At 40.5% G+C, this 19,641-nt stretch overlaps 1 protein-coding gene across 1 annotated transcript in view; it reads left to right on the top strand.

Annotated features, from left to right (window-relative positions):
• The first annotated feature begins 2,698 nt into the window (after positions 1–2,698).
• The window catches only part of macrod2 (mono-ADP ribosylhydrolase 2), a 379,266-nt gene continuing 362,323 nt past the window's right edge, over positions 2,699–19,641 (top strand). The window contains exons 1-3 of the mRNA XM_031875650.1: positions 2,699–2,976; positions 7,321–7,422; positions 9,629–9,751. Coding sequence (XP_031731510.1) covers positions 2,940–2,976; positions 7,321–7,422; positions 9,629–9,751 — 262 coding nt within the window. The 5' untranslated portion in view covers positions 2,699–2,939. The remainder of the gene's footprint in view (positions 2,977–7,320; positions 7,423–9,628; positions 9,752–19,641) is intronic.

Raw genomic sequence — 19,641 nt, 5'->3', positions numbered from 1 at the left:
GTGGGATATGAAAAACATACGTATCAAGCCAACAAGAGATTAGACGATGCACTGTTCTTGGCCAGTGACTTGTAGGTACAGCCACCGGCTTAATCTCCTTGTGCTGTAACCATGGCGATAACAATTGCCTACGCAGTCTTACACAAATAGATCCTTTTTGGAGTATATGTGGAGTATACAGATTCGGCCCTGTACAAGCAACTATAGTCACTGGGAACAGCCAGCCAAGTTGTATCTTTTTGCTGCTCATCAGACATGGTGTTGTCTGCATTACACACTTATAGCAAATACGAGACACATTGAATGTCGTTATCTTAAATCACCCTAAAACAATGAGAAAACCTGATGAGTCTACAGTTTCATTGTTTGCTGATTCGTGTTAGGTGACGAAATTAAAAAGAGACAAAAAAGCCCATTTATCGTGATCGTGAATGAACCCAGGACTCCATAACACAACATTCAATGACACTTTAAGGCCCTCCACACCCTCACAGGTGCTTTCCATTACTCTGGCTGATTGGACCTTTAGTCAGGTGGATCGACCTTGAAATAACGGGATGTCACAAAACTCTATGGACCAATAAGAATGATAACGAGATAAGTTGTCTCGCCCTAACCGGTGCAACATTACAGAAAACAGGAGAGTGAGGGAGATGTGATGTGCCAACACAAAGAGGTCTAATCTGACAACATAAGTGAAAACACATGTGTGAGTGGACTATGGATGTCAAGAGGCGTCAGTCTCATAACTGAAACTATAGTGTAGTTGGGTGTATATTAGTATAACATAACAGTTTAACAAGAAGTTTAGCGTAAACAGAAATACTTGAGGATTTCACTTCCGCTCAAGTCTAATAGAAATTTATGAGGCTTTATTGAAAGGTCAAAAGAAAAGGTCAGAGGTCAGGGCCACACACTTTGCATTTAGCGTCTTTCACAAAGACAGCAGGGTGCGAGGCTTGCTGACGAAGGTGTTTTGAACCAGTCTCCTTCTAAATATGACTCCCCCAGATATCAGAGAGAGCATATGAGATTATTTAGAGCAAGATTGCCTGATGACAGCAATCCCCACACGACTCAGTGAAATATCTGCCAGTCTTTATAAGGTTAGTTTAAAATCAGAAACCTGTTTTAATATATTGTATGTAACGCCAACTCTGTCTTACTTATTGCTAGTCTCAGTTTCTTAACTGCATCACTTTGTGTGTACTGTTGCTTATAATGTTGCAAGATCGACATCTAGTGGTTTGGTTTGATTAGTACAGACAGAAAACAGCAATGGCCACTTCATTCAAATCTCCTTTTTATATTTGAATATAGGGTAAAGGGAGACATTTTCATCTGCTATTCCAAGGGCTGTGGCGATGTTCTGTAAATGTCCCAATGTGGTTTTATAGAGAACAGACACTGATACAGTATTTTATGTTTTGTAAATCCATATTAGATAGAGTGGAAACTAACTAAAATATTACAAGGACAAATTATGAATTTATGTGCCAAATGTGAGAGCTGATTACGTTGTCTTAATTTCCTAAAAATGGCAGCAGCTCAATGAGATAGAGCTCTTTAATTTGACTGGAACATGAAACGTCTGGTGAGAGAATTGGGAAATGTAAATCCTTTGCACTTTGTAATATTAGTTTCAGAAATAATTAACACAAATGGAGCAGGAACATGGCTTCCACCTATACGGTCAAGTTACTGTTGATGTTATAAATGTAATTGTGAAAACAAAAACTACTGACATGGAAACTGCATGCATTTCACTAAAATAACACTTACTTAAAAAAAATCAAGATCAGAGTACAGCTTGGATGAAAGATATTTTCCACTCTCAGATAATGTCAGCGGTCTCAGGAGCAGATGGGTCTGGACCAGAGCAGAGCTAACACACAACAGATGACAGACGGTGGTCTCTGGAACCAGCCTCTCTCATACGACAGCCGGACTTACTGGTCCGATCTGGTTCATCCTGTGAGATGCTGTCCTCTGCCACAAACAAGAGCAGGTTACCGTGCATCTGTGTCCTTTTGTGTGTTTAGAGACAGCTATTAAAGTATTATTACTATAAAACATAATAATAGTTACCTCAGATACTATTGGCCAAAATTATCATAAAAACTGTTGCTATGATCCAAACAATTACACAGCAATTATAGTCCAGGGTTACAAGGCAAATCTCACGCATATCAGGAACAATCACCCTATCATGAAAATATGGACACATCATAACAACTAAACCCATCGCTCATTTTCCAGTTTCTATAAAAAATAATTTCTAAACTATAAAACAAGTTTGAATGATAGGAATATTCAGAAGTATGATATAATATTGGCCTATAAAACAAATATAGTCTAATACTATAACATAGCCTATCATATAACTGTATGCACATGCACAGTTTTCTCTGCATTGGGATCAAATGTTAACTAACTCTACTGCAAAATACACTGTCGTATAACATAAACCTATTAAAAGTATGTATTTATTTATAATTTACACGACTGTTTCCTCGCTAAGTTTACTTGCAGTGAGTCATAGCAGCCTCCACTAATTGCAGTTTGCATCCGAGTGGCCCGGCGTTACTAGCCAAACACTTCACACGGCAGTCGGACGAACCACCGCAAACAACCTACCATGCCTCCGCAGCGCGTGGACCTTATATGATTGACTCAGTCACCGGACCAATCGCGTGCTCACTTCCTGGTTTTCGACTCCCAATCATTCAGCCAGTATTCGTACACATAATTTACGGCGCACTCACGGTAGGTTGAGCCCACTGAGGTCCATAGAAATTTGACAGCTTCACAGGTGAGACAACCGTCCAGAGGCTGTTTCACTTTACATTTCAGTTTTTTCCCCCGGAGCACTATTCACTGTGAGCCTGGGGTTGCTACCGTCAAAAAACAACCATTCGAAGTCAAACCATTCCGGCAGCATGAGCAAAAAGAAAAAGGACTGGAAGACTGAAAAAGGTAAGGCTTGTTTTGGGGAGAATGGAGCTATCATCATCTCAATGGCAGACAGCATGAATTCAACCATGCCAGAAGATTGACATGCACTCTTCCTGTCCTCCCCGTGATGCTGTGACAATAGGCACTTTACTATCTGGACTACTCGCTAGTCCCATACGGTGGCTGTACAGATGTTATAATGATGTTGCGCCTCTGTTTAGCTTCCGTAATGCATGTTTGGCATTCGCAGCAACACTATTCTCATAGTGCGTCTTGCATGCTCATTAGCTTACGTTTAAGCCTCTCGCAGATTTGCGCCGAGCCCTAATGTACCTGTTCGAGTACCCCCCCCAACTAACACATCCTGCCTTCCACCTGTGTGATGCACCAACAGTGAGTTGCAAACAATTCATTCTCTGCTGCTAAATATCCCTTCAGCCGAAAACAGCAGACCCAGCGTGGTAAAACAAAGGAACGGAGTGTCTAATACTTTAAAAACGTAGTTATTCACAATTTCTCAGAGAGTTTCTTTGTTTCAAACCGTGAAAGTTGCGAATGATGCTAGTTATCAAACTCGCCTATTTGACTCCAAGTCCTTTTAGTTTCGGAGACATGGTGGGCTGCAGGCTAGACCTGCTGTTGCTCAAAGGGGCCGAGAAATGCATGCTAACTCCTAGCTATGTTCATAAGTTATTCATTTCGTGACACAGTAAAGCTCTTCCACGCTAGACGTCGTCACAGCAGGTGCAGCACAGGTGTAATCAATCACATTAATTAGTGGCGGCTCCATTCCGTTTATGCCACCTTGTCCATCTATGTTACTGAGTAAGCATGCGCAGAACGAGGTCCCTGCAGCTAGTAAACACCGAATGGAATGGAGCCCTCATTAATGACGTTCATTCCACCTGTGGTCTTCGTGCTGCGTAACGTCAAGGTGTGTGCAGCACTGCTGCATGTGATGAAACTGTATTCCTGTTCCTATCACATCGACGGACAGATTTCCAGCCCTGGCCTCTGTTCAGAATGGACGTGACCTCAAATAATAACTGAAAGAAAAATGGTTTTTAATAATGATATTGTTGGGGAGTTAATGATTGGAATTTTTGGGTCTCTACCTTGTTTTATAAAGTACTGCAGCTCGCTCAGTGTCCGCCATCAAGCCTGTTGACTCACGCCTCATTGTTTGTGTATTATGGGAAAATCTTTAAAATGCTCATTTAAATTCTCGGAGCAAAGGTAATAAATAATCTTAGCCAGATGTTTCCAGTTTGAGCAGGTAGTAGCATGGAGTGAACATCAAAGCAAATCAGATTTTATATTCTGAGCATACACCCTCGAGCTGAAATTGTGTTAAGAGGAGATCAAGGCAAGTCAAAATGTGAAAGAAATTCTAAAACTTAAGGAATTTATTGTGATTATATTTTTAACTGGTGTTTTGACCCAGGGCTAGACTGTAGGATGTGTCAAATGTAGTACCAACAAAGATGGATCAATATACACGTTGTGTTGGTACAATAAACCTTATTAAAACGTGCCAGACATGAAACGGGAATATTGATGGTATTAGAATACCTCAGAAAATGAGACGTAATGTGTTTTGTTATCACTAGAATTTTGTTAGAAAAATCACAAGGCACTTAGCAGCATCTCCGGTAACACAATCTTGTTACTCGCATTATTGATATTATTAATATTTATAAAGCTAATTTTGAGCCCATCCTGTTCTCGTGGCATCTAAACTAAGCTGTGAGATTCTTCAATGACTATAAGTTCAGCAGAGTGACAAAGCTCTTTAGTGTGGTCCAGAGAGCTTTGCTGTGTTCAACCTCTGAAGTGGCTTTTTATTCATCCATGTAGAATAAAAGCAGCCTTGGGAATGACAGGAGTGGGCAAGAGGGAGAGAAAACGCATCACAGCAACACAGGGGATAGACTGGATATCCCCCACTGCGGAAATACCTTTTAATTATAGCCTGACTTACTGCAGGATGTTGCCAAAGGATGACTTAAGGATCCTTGTATTATTATCGACAAAGCATCAAAGCTTAGACCTCAACATTTAGTTGTTAAGAGCAAATTATGGTAAACTCTTAGGATGCTTTTGTGTAGTGTTGTATCACATCCAGTTTCATCTTAAAGTGTTTCATAGAGGGGATGTTTTAATTGACCAAAGTCCACGCTGTGTGCACTGGGCTATTTATTTGGCGTGAGATTTCACAGTGAAGCACGTAATGAGGATGACGCTTGTTTTGCAGAACAGCCCGGTGTTTTCTGGAGATTCAGTAGCAAGTTGAGGCTCTTTTTACGGTCATAGAGATGAACATTAGGAAACAAGCTGTGAGGACCCAAGAGTGATGCAGCAGTACAAAGGTTAAGCAGCAGCAGCTGTGTGATGTTTCTAATGTCGGCCGGTCGTGTTGGAATTTGCTGTAAAACCCACAAACGAATAACAAGCAGTACTCTCACTTCATGCACACAGCAGCTTAGGTACCTAGGAGAAGCTTAAAAAGGTAAAGCATTTCTCTATACTGACTACACAGTTCTCTTTACCACCATGCAGCTCAGAACAACGGTTAATCTCACACTCGCATCCAACATGCACTAATGCAACCAAAACACTTTATCTCAGAATCAGCACTTGTACCAGAACAGCAGGTAGCATTACAATATGCATCACTACTCACTACCACTAAATGAAGTTAGTCATGACAGAGTAAGTTTCTCCATGTACAGTAGAGGCATCACAGACAAACTTTTTCTCATTTAAGTTCTATTGCAAACTATTGGCCATTTTTTACACAGCAGCTATTTTGACATGTCATAGCAGGTTAAACACAGTTGTAATTAGTAAAATTAATTATTGTCCCATTCTATATAGTGTGTGGCAACCTCCGTTTCTGCCGAGTGAAGCCAATGCGGAAGTGTCTTAAAACTTGCATTCTCTCTACTGGCAGGGGGCGACTCCTCCGGTTGCGAAAATAATTCTGATTCTATGAGAAAATGTCTCTACTTCTCACTTGATTTATTACCTCAGTAAACATTGTGAACATGAGTTTATGGTAAAGCATTTATAAAGCATGATGTTCATTTTAGTAAATTATGGTCCATTTAGAGTCAAATAGAACACAAAGCGGAGTATGCTGTAAATGACATGTTGCTGCCACTAACAGAGCTGGACACGGCGTCTCAACATCACTCCGTGTTCCAAATTATGGTAAAAAATATGGTAACTTCTGTTCATTGGTTGCCGAAAAGCCAAGATGGAGACGGCCAAATTGCCTAACTCGAAGGCTTCAAGACGGCAGTCCTCAAACCAGTGACATCACGATGACTCCGTCCACTTCTTATCTACAGTCTATGGTCACAGCCTCTCCAGTGAGCCAGCATTGACAATACCAGGGCCCTGGCCCACAAATGGAGCAGTTCCATAATTAATGTTGTTAAAAACAGCTGTGTTTACCCTGCAATGTTAATGTCAGAATGGCTGCTGTGAAAAGGGCCTGTAGATGATAAAGTCCCATTAGAATTACTTCAGGGGCAGAGCAGCACACAGCTTGTGCAAGGTAGGACAAACATTTCAGAGTGCAATGCAGCTTAGGCAACAGGGATGCGTAGTGCTGCGTTTCTCATCTGACAGCCATGGAGACACAAGAGTATGCACATTTTCAGTCCAGCCAATCCACACAACAGCCAGTTTCACTAATTACCACCCCCACAACCACAGAAGATGAACTAATGAGGGAAATCAAATGGTGGTGAGGTGTCTGATTGGAGGGCGAGCCTGCATTGTTTTGGGTCTCTATGACACATGGCTGAGAGCCTCTGATGTATTGAGTGGGGTTGACTGTGTATTTGTGTTACTTGCTACATTACTAAAGTGTGTTTGAGTAAGACCCTACCAGCTCCTGGGGTGCTCTTTCATTGCAGATCCTGCGCTTTGACCATGCAATCCAAAAGGGGATTTTAATGCATGAAGCAGGATCACATTATTAATTATCACTTTATTTAAGATCCCCATTTGTCATAGTGTCAGTTTAAAGAGGTGTGGAGCTGGAGCAGTGAGGAGTGGGACATGACTGATTATGATGATGATAATGGCAGTACCAGGTGAGCGGTGGAGGATGAGTCTGAGCAACTGTCTAATATCTGTCTACTACAGCTATGGGTAGAAACCGTAAGACAGTTTGTGAGGTTATTGGTGAATTAAGTGCAAAGATTTAAGTGAGTTTATGTGTCTCGCTGGAAATTAATATTTTATTTATTAGCTGTCTATGCCAGTACCAAGTCTACTTCCCTCTTTATCGCTTTTATTCTTCCATGGGACCGGCTTTACTCATGTTTAATGTATGGTGTCTTTCCTCCACAGAGAGACTGCTCCGTCTGGATCGGGAGGAGAGACGCAAGGAGTATCGCCGTCAAGATTTTGTATCTTTGGACAAGATCTCAATCTGGGGAGAGGAAAATAGACGTAAGGGAGTCTTATCAGCGACACCCAACTCAAGACATTCAGCAACAACAAGCTGACACATAATGGCACTGTTTACACAGCCCAAAGTTATTATGCAATGATTCTGGTGGCTACATTACAGTTTTTAGGTTTCATCCTAAGTATTTTACCCAATTTTATGCATTTAGCCATACTTTTCATATCTTTGTATAAAAATATAGAGAAACAAAATTCTGCACATAAATGAGCTGTGCATGTATTTTTCCGTATGCTGGTGCTTGCATGATATTGGTAATGTTTTCCTAAATTTGCAATTGGGTTATACTGTGTTTTAAGTGTGAAATATAAAATTATTATTATTTCTCATTTCTTTTTAGTTGATGTTTAAACCAAAATTATGATGTGAACATTGCTTGATAGGCAAGATGAAAAACCATAAACATGGTTTCTCAAGAAGTGACAGTATTTCAGGTTTTAAAAAGAGCTCGTCCCCAACCAGACAGCACAGGCGGTTTGCTAACTTTAAAAAAAAAAAAAAAAGTAATTTGTTTGATGAGGAGAAGGGAATTTGCAAAGTAAAATAATATGAAAATCTGACATTTTTTGTTCACCAAGCCTCTATTTCTTTCTGATTTCTTGGAGAACATACAGCATGGAGCCGAAACCTTTTTGCATCTAAAGTTAGATTAAAGGCAAGGGTTATTATGAGGGCATGTATAAGTAAAAATCAGTAAAGAAAACGAAGAAGAACATACTTCTTAATTGAAAATATGTAAATGTTACCTGTCAGCCAACAGTAACAGAGCTTTATAACGGTCACAAACCAATGTTAAGTAGGTTACAGCAGTCCATCCATCCATCCATTTTCCACCGCTTATCCGGGGTCGGGTTGCGGTTACAGCAGTGTTTCTTGAAATCAGTCACTTGAAATGTAGCATTTAGGGTTTTTCAGTTACAAGGTTGTTGCTTAGTAAACCAGACACTGATGGTGCACCGTATTGTAGTTCTAACATTTCCTCTCTTTTTCCTACCAAAAATGTTTAGAGTCAAGGGGTACTTGGCTGTAAAATATTTCAAAGGGGGTATATTATTGAAAACAAAGTTTGACAACCACTGTGTTAGTTTAGTGCTGAGTTTCAAAAGTACTTACATTATTCTGGCATTCACATTCTAAATCACAACTAATGATGCTACAAAGTTACTCTTATTAATAGTATCTTTTATGTAAATAACATGTTTCAATAAAAATAAAGCAATTTAGTATAGCATAAATAAAGGTAACATTTAAAAGTTACAAATAAGACTGTTACATAAAGTTGTCAGGGTAGTTGGCTTGATATGGAATATAAGTGCTCTGATGTGAACTTAATGCTGCAGAGAGGTCATGTATAGAAAAAATGAGGTTGGATGAAGAATGCAAGCGAGAAGCTCGCACAGCAGACCACAAGTGATGCTTGGTGCAGTGAGGTAGAATGTTAACTTGTTTAGGAGTGATAGAAATAGATAGCGTAAACTTTATTGACCCGGTGGGGAAACTTGTCTTGGGCACAGTGCTACAGTCTGTAGCTTTACATGAAAAAAATCCACAAAACAACATGAAACCACCTTAAGAGAAAGAGACGTGCGACAGTGACAAGACGGCAACTTAAAAAGACGAACCTGTGCTTGGTGATTTGGACACATCTGCTGTGGTACGCTGTCTCTGCATTAAATTAAACAAGGTATAATAACTTTGTTGTGGCTCTTAGCTGATGTATTCTTCTGAAGAACCAGTATGAAACAGACTGCTGATTCACAGCTCCTTGGTTATTAACATTTGACCACACATTGCATCACACAATTTGAAAAGTTTTTATGATAAAGAAGGAATACAAATGAAAGAATGCTAATTGTGAATTCATATTCACAGTGTCCATGTCAAACACTATCTAGAGTCGTGATATTACAGTATATTCCACTTTTCTTCCTGTTTTAAATGAAATTCTATGAAGTATTGCTTTATAGAAAACTGGAATAAACAAAAATTGAGTCTATTCTCCATCAACATCATCACATTTAACTGAAGATTTAGTTTTTTCAAGTACATTTGAGAACCATTCATGAATCTGCTTTGTGTCTGTATAAAGGAACAAATAATGTGTGTATTATTGAGGGACATCTCAATGTTTTGATCTTCTGTTTTGAATGAGTGCAAGGAGTTGAAGTTGTCTTTATTTTATTATTTCAGCCAATGAAAAAGAAGAAGGGAATGAGCAGACGGGCGGGGCGGGGACGGAAGGGCTGAGTGATACAGTATCTCTCTACAAAGGAGATATTACGGTCTTGGAGGTGGATGCCATCGTCAATGCAGGTAACCTTTGACCTTTTGGGAGCTGTTGGATGGTGTTTGCTGCTGGAAGGCACCTCGGCTCTTAAATTATCCTTGGCTGCCCTCTACTGTTCAGACTCGGAAAGTGCTGGTTGTGGAGGCATTGCACATGTGATGAGTGTGATTGAGGCGAATGTTAAGTTGAACGTCTGCTCTCCTGGATCTGACCTCCCGTAAGCTGCAATAGAGGGACTTAGATACCGTTCTGACCTTTTCTTACTAATGTGTAGCTGCAGTTCCAGCTCTTTCTCCTACCTCGTGCCAGTGAAACACGAGGTTGATGACTGAATTCATTCTGATTCGGTTGGAAGTTACAATTATCTCATTCGTCACGAATGTGGCATGTGCGTGCTGTAAGGATTAGCGGCCGCTTAGCCATTGTTTCAGTTCAGTAAAGATTTGTTATGGTGACTCAAGGAGAGGATGTCAAATCAAAGAGAGTTAGCAGATCTTTCTTTTTCAGAGATTTGTGCTACTGTTATGTCATTTTCTGCAGTCTGCTCACAACCTACACACATCTGAGTTGCTGAAAGATTGCTTTACCTGTTGCTTCTGCAGCTGATGCGCTCAGCTCTTTTGCAGCTATAGACTTGATAGTCCCACCCTGTAGCTGTATAACAGCAGTATGTTAAACATGGTCTACTTTGGCTTTCTGTAGTTGTTTCATAACTTTTAACCTTCCTCATGCGGTATTTGCAAACACGCATTACACTCTACCAAGCAGTGTGCACCTCCTGTGAAATTACTACTCTGTAATTTATGCATCTGTTAATCTTATTATTTACAAGATTAACAGATGTGATAAACAGACTGATCTGTGGGATAAGGCTAATGAATGTAATATATTATGTAAATACCCATCCTGATGACGATAGGGTGACATGACATTCTCGTCAGCATTATGTAAAAGACAAATATGGGGTTTAGTACACAAACACCTGACACACACCTAAATGTCATGGCAATTTTCTTGCTTCATCAACATTTTGACCTTTTTCAAATGTAGCATCTGTAGCTGATATTCTACTCTTCAAGTTGTTTGTTGTTTTGTTGTTTTGATAACTGCTACATGTCTGTATGCTATTTAGACATATCTACGCTCTGTGAAGATAGATTTTATTTATGGTAAGAGCCACTGATGGGTGTTATAGTATAGACTGATGCACTTTTACCCCATTTTGTTACCAGTCTATGTTCTTTACAGTTAGTATCTTTAAACAAACTAAGGTTAAGACGGCGAATAAGGCGAGCAGGGTTTTTATTAAGTGAAAAATAGGGCATATTAGAATGGAAATGAGGTGCAGGAGGGAGCATTGCACCTTTTTTGTTTTAAACTGTTGAATACTTTTGTAAAGGCGGGCAGTTTATTTCAGCAGTTAATGCTGCCAGACGTCCAGGCTCTGATTGAGCTGCATGGCGGCCAGGAGGTAATTCATTCTGTTTAGCAGGCTGTCAGAGGGTCTGAAAGGTTGAAGGAATTACTGAAGCCTTTTATAATTTCCAGAAGGTCTCAGCAGTTGGCCCACTGCTGCTCTATTGAGACTGCAGGACCAGTTGTCTTTGTACAGGTGGTTGGACTGATAAGAGCACCCAGTACAGTGGACTTTACTGCCCAGTTTCCATCCACTATCTATGACGGTTCTGCTCAACAATAGTAGTATGTTGTGAAGGTCTATTTTAATGTGAATAGAGTGCTCCAAACAAATGGTTATTTTTTGTCATTGGTAACAAAAGACTTAGATTTTATAGTATGACATGATAAATGGTGGTTACAAACTGTGTATTAGTTGAATAGGCTCAGGCTGTTGTGGCTCTTGTCCAAATTGTAGTGCGTAACAAAGTTCTGAGCTGCATGTGAACAAACATTGCGGATGTTGAGCATGAAGTTTGATAAGATCTTTGGAAAGTTAGTTCAACTTCTTGCCTTTCATCTATTCACTGTTTCCAATCTGTAGCCGGCAGTACTTCCATTTTCTCATGCTGCCAGTAGACTGCTGTCTATGAAGTGTGAGACTTATGACAAAAAATATTAGCCCAAAGCTTAATGAACCGTCTCTCAGAATGTCTTTTCTCAAACAAGTGCAGTGATGCTAATTATGCAAATTGTCGGTAAATGTGAAGGTTGCTGTGTAAAATGTATGGAAACATGAAGGAAGGAATACATGTTCCACTATTCACATATTTAGACTACATGTTAGACCCTCTTGTGTGTTCAGTGGAGATGAACTGAAGTACAGCCGCTATAATCCTGTGCTGGCCCACCTGCTTGCAGAGTTAAGACTGAATTGTTCTTGCAGTCGAACAAAGCAATTTAGCATCAGGATATCCGACTGATATGCGAGATGAAATAGTAACATTTTGGTCATTACATCTTATTTTTTAAGACTGCATTAGTATTGACTGTAGCTCACAGGAGCGAACAATTAGTCCCAAATGTTAACTGTTCAGGAAGTAAGTAAAGCTGCAGTGCTTCTTGCTTGTTTTCAGCTGACCTGTTCTTTTGTTTTATCACATAACATTTTGAATTTATTCTACAAGCCAAAGGCACAACATTTGTGCAACAAGGTTTTGTCATGACGGCAGCAATATGTTCGCTGCAAAGGAGCAATGTCTGTAATTTTAAGGGACACAGGCCACTTGGTGCTACTGTTATGCTGGCTGCCTATAGCTTTTAGGGGGTGTCAAGTTGCTTTATGTCCTCCATTAAAGTTTAATTATTAGGCTCATTGAGTTTTTAATTCTTCCTTAATTCTGTTTGGCTGGAGGTTGAACAGAAGGTGCTGAAACTGTCACCTGGGTGAGAGCCTGGAGAGTGCAGGACAAGGAGGGGCTGTGGTGACAATCGGTGAACTGCGGGGGTGGAGGGCAGGATGGCCACGTCATGACGTGGTGGCTGCAGCATCCAGATGGCCCGGCTCAGCCTGCTCTTTAGAAAGAGCCTGCTTTGGTCTGCCACCACTCAAACCCATGCTCCCTGTAACCCTCTGCCTACTGTTTCTAAAGCATGAAAGTGACGGGGAGGCATGTGTATGACACATCTCTGTGGATATAATTGTTTACGCCACACATTGTCCAGATTCCTGTACAGGATGCCATTTCCTCTTTGTATAATAGCTCCAATATGTTCAGCATGCAAGTGACGATACTGCGTTGTTCAGTAATTTTGGCAAATACCCAACAATTCCCCTCATCCTCTAGTAGCCCATGGCCTTGGATATATATTTTTGGATTGGTATCGGACAATGATCAATGGAAAGAGGAGACTATCACACTTAATCAAGGCATGTTTCATAGAAAATCATAGGGTTCAGTTAAAGTTGAAGGGGTGCGTTTTAAATTGAATGCATGTCATTACTGTTACTTTTACATGGCAAACACAAGATCGTGTCTTCCATTTTTCTCATTGTCTTTGTGCATATGGAGTTCATGCGAGTGTCACCATCCCTCTCGGATCACAATGAGGGCGAAAAGATAACGGTGCGATGTGGAAAGGACTTTTCTTATCATGATGACTGTGGTAATTATGCACAGGGGTTGACTCCTAATCCATTACCCGCCATAAACCTTTCCCATCTTTCTGTATTAGATCATTTTTTTAAAGGAGCCAATTTAGTGCATAGGGAATCTGGTTATGAACGCTATAAAGAACCTGAAGGGGTTGAGATGAGTGTGAGAAAGGCAATTGGTATTCAGTTGTGTATGGAGCTGCTCATACTGCAGTCATCGCAGGTTTGATGAGAGCAGTGACCCCCGGAGGACAGACTACCATAATCCAGTGGAGATTGACTTTTATATACGCTTTTTTGATATGCAGTCCATTCAAACATTGTTTGCCTGTGGGGCTGCTTGGCACACAGGCAATGTTGTTTACTTTTCAATGATGTATAATGTACAGAAGGCTACCAGGTACGCTGGCCGGCCTGGTGTAGTGAACAGAATACAATGTTATTCTGTGATTCAGAGAAAGGTAACATAGAGGTGTTCATGTTGTGTGTTTAATGTCAGTCACCATAACATGAAGCTTTCCTGTGTGTTGTTCCAGATGAGAGTTAAAGAAAACAAAATTGGCTTCTATAACACTTATTTGATATTTATTCAAATTGCACAAATCTCTTTTCACAGTGTGGAATTATCGGTGTAAATGAAACCACAACGAGACATGGACTCAGTTATTTGTTTATTTGAGGTACAATTTGAATATGATTAGCAAATGAGAAATAATAAAATAAAAAAGTGCTAAATTAGATTTATCCAATATTATTAATATGTAAAAACAGCAGCTACATGCAATCAAAAACAAAACATAATACTGAGCTGCACATTATCCGCCAAGTTATTGAACTCTTTGCATCTCTAAGGGGTTACTTTTCTTTTAAGGGTGAGTTTGTGGTTCATCCTTCCCCACTTATTGGAAACCTCAGTAGTGGTGGCAGCACGGCAACAGAGCAGGATAATGGTGTGTAATGTCCAGAGAATATTATATTCCTTCTCTGAGACACGAGCCTTAATGGAGAGCACTGCCTTATTTATTAGGGAATGACTCTGTGAGTGCTCTGGTAATATTTTAGCCTGCAAAGCACAAGGCTTTCCAGAATGAAAAGTAGATGTGGCATTTTTATTCTCTCGCTGCTCCTGGTCCATAGACGGACTCTAAAAAGACTGACTTTTTCACTGTCGCTCTTCCTAACTTTAGGGTTCTTTTCAAAGGTCTGCTTGTAAAATATGACAACATATTCCCCTTTTCTGTTTTGTGAAAGGCAGTACTCTTATGTGAAATTGATTTGCTGTCCTAATCCTTTTTTTCTGTCGAGATTGTTGTTGGGCCACTTCATTACTGTTATGGAATGGGGACATTTTTCAGCAGTTGCAGAGTATGTTGTCTCAACACTACACCCATTAAGACTAACACCAGACTGGTGCCAAAGAATGATGTCAACTTTATAATTCACTTTTTACCATTCCTCTTCCTTTAGTGATTGATAAAGCCTATGGCTTATTGTTTTGCGTCCTACTATTTGGGGATCTTGTCACCATAGACTCTTAATTTCTGTCAGGCCATGGATGTGCGGCACAACACACTCATCCCCTGGAGAGTCTGGCTCGACGGGTCTATCCGTCTCTCTGCAGATTCCCACCCTGTGCCATAACCTCCCTGAGTGATGCAGCCAAGCTCCCAGCAATTTGACTGCAATTCAGGGTCTCTCACTGTCTCTGTTCTCCGTTTCACTGTGGTGCCAGTTGCACATAGAAGTGTGTACACACACACACACACACACACACACACACACACACACACACACACACGGTACATTACAAACCGTTGCAGAGGACGGCTAACTTCTTGAGCAAACTTGTGATTGTTGCACTGTCACACCAAGAATGAAAATCGATGCCCCTGGCTGAGGGAGCTTGCTGCTCTGTTGAACAGTGAAATGACTCCGGTGAGTGGGTTGCGTTGGGTCCTGCACTAAAAGGTCCAGTTAATCGTATCAGCTCTGAGAGAGAGCTACAGCACAAGGCCAGGGTTTTCCCTTCCATCAGGGTGTAGATGTGAACTGAGGTGACAAACCAGCTGACGAGCTTCCTCTGCTTCCGATCTCGGCTCGATTTCTCCCCTCCCAGGGTCCCGCTTGTCAACAGCCTTGCAGCCGGCCTCAGTGTTTGGTCGACGTCACTGTTGTTTACCTAATCCCTGTGGTTTACGAGGTGCCAACATGGCCAGGTAGAAATAATTTTTCACGAGGTGTGCCTAATGGAAAGTAATCATGGGAATCTGTGCTGTCAGTGTGGATCTGGCTGGCACTTAGAGAAATGAATCCCTTTGCTTGAACTGCTAATGGTGTATGACCGTATTGAGTGTTTGGGAAAATGAGCCTCCCCGTCCTTCCCAGTCCCACATTTTGTGACCCAACCCACACCACCATCTCCCTCTCTTACACAAACACTCATACACAGACACTCACAGTGGTGTTTAGGCCATGAAACTGACTTTGTGTCTTTTGGAGACGGTTGCCAGTGCTCATGAGGGGGACCGTCATTCAGGTCAGGTCCTCACTTGTCTCCCCTGGTGGACAGAGAACTTAAGTAATCGTTGTCAAGGTCGGAAAGTCTCTGTTTGCATCCCTGCTTTTCTTCCTAGTCCCCTCCCTTCTTCTCAAAACACGCCAGGTCTCATCCATCAGGCCTGTGAGTAATTGTGAGGGTATTCAGACACGGGGATAGTTCTGTTTCTCTCTTCCTTTAACTCACACAAGTTGAGGATTTTTGAAAAAACAAAACGACACAATGCTTTCTGAGTGGATACTTAAAAATGATGGTTACAAAATGATAAAGCAGATGCATAGAATGTTTTGTAGTAGTATGAAGCAGGTAGAGCTTTCATTTACGCTTGTGTTTCTGGTGACCTATAGGGGGCACTGTGGCTCCACCTAAGTATTGCTGACATTTCTGATGGCAGAGTAAGTTTTGAGAAGCGAGATCACTGGGCTGGTGCTGCATTTCAGATGGATAAATCCCCCTTTTCTGCCTCCTCTTCCCAGATGTTTCTCTAGAAATGTTTGAGGTGACAACTGGAAATTCCAAGACATCTTACAGATTTTAATAATCTGCTTCTCCACTAGCCTGGAAAAATGTCCAATATTGTGCTGTTTTTGGAAATTGAAACACATTTATGGGACAAAATGGAACAGATGCTGATCTTGGAGCTCAGTCAAGGTTTCAGATGTTGCACATTAGCGTAAAAGAAGTGAGAGTGTGGCTGTGCACTTCTTTTAATGCCGTGGTTGAGATGTGGAGATACAACGTGCACAGTTGTGTCGTTGCATGCGCAGAAGATGGAATGAGTTCTTTTATCCTTTACTAGCTCTTTACTGGCAGAGTGAAAGGAGAGGGTTGCAGAAATCAACTGCTGACTGTTTCTCTGCACACTCCCCAGGCAGTGTGCTCTGCACGGTCGTCAGCAGGCGATTCACTGGTCCTCACAATACCCCTCTTGGAACACCAGTTCATTCTCCCTGTTTCTGTTCTCCCCATGTGTTCCTCAGTTCCCTCATTTTGGTTTGAGTTAATCTCTACTCCTGTGAATGCTGTAGACCTTTGTGGAAACAAACAAATGTACGCCATGTACACTGAGAGCCCAGGAATGTGTGCACCTTAGCAGAAATACTGATGAGCTACTTGGTTACAGGCCTGCAGTGGCAAGGTTTTCAGTAACGGCTTCATATGTATAAAGGCTAGGTGATGGTAAAGAGCAACACAATGTCACAAGTAAGTAAAGGAATATAAAACACACATTTTGACGAGGGTATTTTCTTTGAGGATTGTAGGCCTAAAAACTCTATAAAATTTTTATAATTTTATGCTTTAGCTAAACGGTCCTCATTTCTGCAGTGGAGGGGATGCAGTGGTTAAAAAATATATTCATGCTATCCGTGATATGTAGTCGTGTTTTGGCAGAAATAAAATATTCCAATGCAGCGTTACTGTGACTAAGTCTCTGTCAAAATTCTACCTAGAACATCAGCGTTTAATGGAGATATGAAATTGTGTCCTCCCCAATATTTCCCTGTTGGCTAAACAGAAAAAAACCTTTGGTATAAGAAAGCCTCTAAGGAACTCGAACGAAATTCTGTGATGTTTGCTGAGTAGCTTTAAATGAGAATGCAATTCCTATAACCCAGGGCAGTTCATTCAATATTTGTGAGCATGTCCAAGTTCCTCTCAAAGCTGAGGAACCAGGGGCCGTGTCCATAAAAGTAGCTCTCAACTGGCTATTGTGAATGCATTTTAAAGTAACTGGAAATGTTCCAGTGCCAGATTCCTTTTTAACTTTTAAAACTGGGAGAAAACCAGCAGACGTTTATTTATAAGTCCTTCTAAGGTGAAGGTTTGCCTCTAACTGCAATTACTGAAGGGAGTAAACACTAAGCGAAGATGCCATTTTACCCCTAAACTACAAAATATTTCACTCTTCAAACAAATCTTAAGAGGGTTAGCCTCAAGCATGTCCTGAACATTTCAGCAGTGGATGTATCAACAATCATGATGCTCAGAAACCTTCCGTTGATGGGCTGCATGTATACACTAAATGTTCATTTACAGAACTAGGAAAAGGGTCAATTGAACCCTTTAACCACTATTACTAGAACTAGAACTGTCACCACTGGAAAGCTTTTATTATAGTCATTTTTTGCAGTCGGTATTTTAAGTACCGTCCTATTCTTACAGGCTAATCCATGTCACATCCTTTATAAAATATATATCCAAATGCCTATTGACATTTTCTTGTGAGCTAACTGTGTATAAATAATAGCAATTAAATAACATTAAGTTGGACAAAATATCTAGTTATAATAGGAGTCATATTTGTATTTTTTGTTTTGCCTTTCTCCTCACATCTCATAGTGGCCGTATTTATAAACGATCCTTAATCAGTGTCCCCACGCGTCCTGGAAAACACACGGAAAATGCGAGAAACGGTCAAATGTGGACAATCTTGTGTTTCAACATTCTCCTATTTTCCAATGAGCCACTAGTCTATTTATCAGAGTTCCCCAAAACTAAAACCAATTTCCATCTGAAAGGGCTGAGTTATGCTCAGAATCATATTAATGTTCAAATGGTAGTTTATGGACGATAGCATTTTGAATAGGCAGCTCTTGGTACTCGCGTCACATGGCAGCACATACAGGTTGGTTAAACTCTGAATGATGAAAGTTCCATTATACTTCAAATGTAAATATTAGTCACTGCTGGCTGATAACTGTGTTATATTATTCTATCATCAATTTGTCTTAAGCACGTAAGAGATGTTATCATAGATGAGTTGTAGCCATTGACATAGACTGCACGTCCTTTGATCAGACTGCCTCAGATAGGTACATATTAGTGTTTGGCGCAATCACTGAAAATGTCCTCTAGAAAAGAGTGGAAACTCTTTTTGAGCCTCCTAAAATATATACCGTGTAGCAATTTTTAACATGACCTTAGAATATAGATTTCCCTCGTCATAGGTGTCAGCTTGATATAATATGATGTCAGACAGGCATCAGCGATCTGTTAAAATGTGAAGCCCATTGTGCCGGAGAGGTCTGTAGACTACATTTTTACTACCCAAATTATGTTTGATAGCAGCACTAGCAGTGCAGAACCAGAAAACACACATTAACCTAAATGAAAAAATCACCTTACGGTACCATCAGAGAGACCTTTTCCATCTTCTATAATGAACCTGGTTCCTATCAGCAGCAGCTTTTCCTAGATGAAAACAAATAAGCTATAAATCCAAACATAACGTTTGAGAACTTGCAAAAATGCAATAAATGTGACAGGAAAAATAGTTTTTTGGGGGAAAATAATCAGCTAGTTGACAATGACATAAAGCTCTTATAAAGACCCTGACCTTAAAGAACACTGCTGAATGCTCTCTGATAGAAATTAGACTGTCACAAGGAAAACATGCTGATGTACATGTATATGTATGTGTATGTATATGGGAACTAAAGGATTCTTGATGTCATCATGTCTTTATAAAGTTCAGATGTTAAGATGAGAAAAATAATCGTGCTTTCTCTGTGTCACAGCAATTTTAATTGTCTTCACCAGCTCTGAAACACGCAGCTACGTGTTATGGTGTAGGAGAACTGGTATGATGCAGTGTGTCACTGCGACGATGTTTTTAATTGAACATGCTCTATCTATTGTACAGTAATAATGAAAATACACTGAACTCCAGCAATCAGCAGCAGCTCTCAGGGGCTACGTGACTGCACAGTTGTTGCCCTCCTGAATGGTGATGAAGCCCTGACTGGACATCCTGATGAAATGGATTTCCCTTTCGTTGACACAAGTGATTGTGTGGTTACTGTAGGGCT

The sequence above is a fragment of the Anarrhichthys ocellatus genome, unplaced genomic scaffold (genome assembly GCF_004355925.1).
Source record: "Anarrhichthys ocellatus isolate YVR2014 unplaced genomic scaffold, GSC_Weel_1.0 scaffold3, whole genome shotgun sequence".
NCBI classification, from domain to species: domain Eukaryota; kingdom Metazoa; phylum Chordata; class Actinopteri; order Perciformes; family Anarhichadidae; genus Anarrhichthys; species Anarrhichthys ocellatus.
The sequence above is the reverse complement of the archived record's forward strand: the minus strand, read 5'-3'. Positions and strand labels throughout refer to the sequence as shown.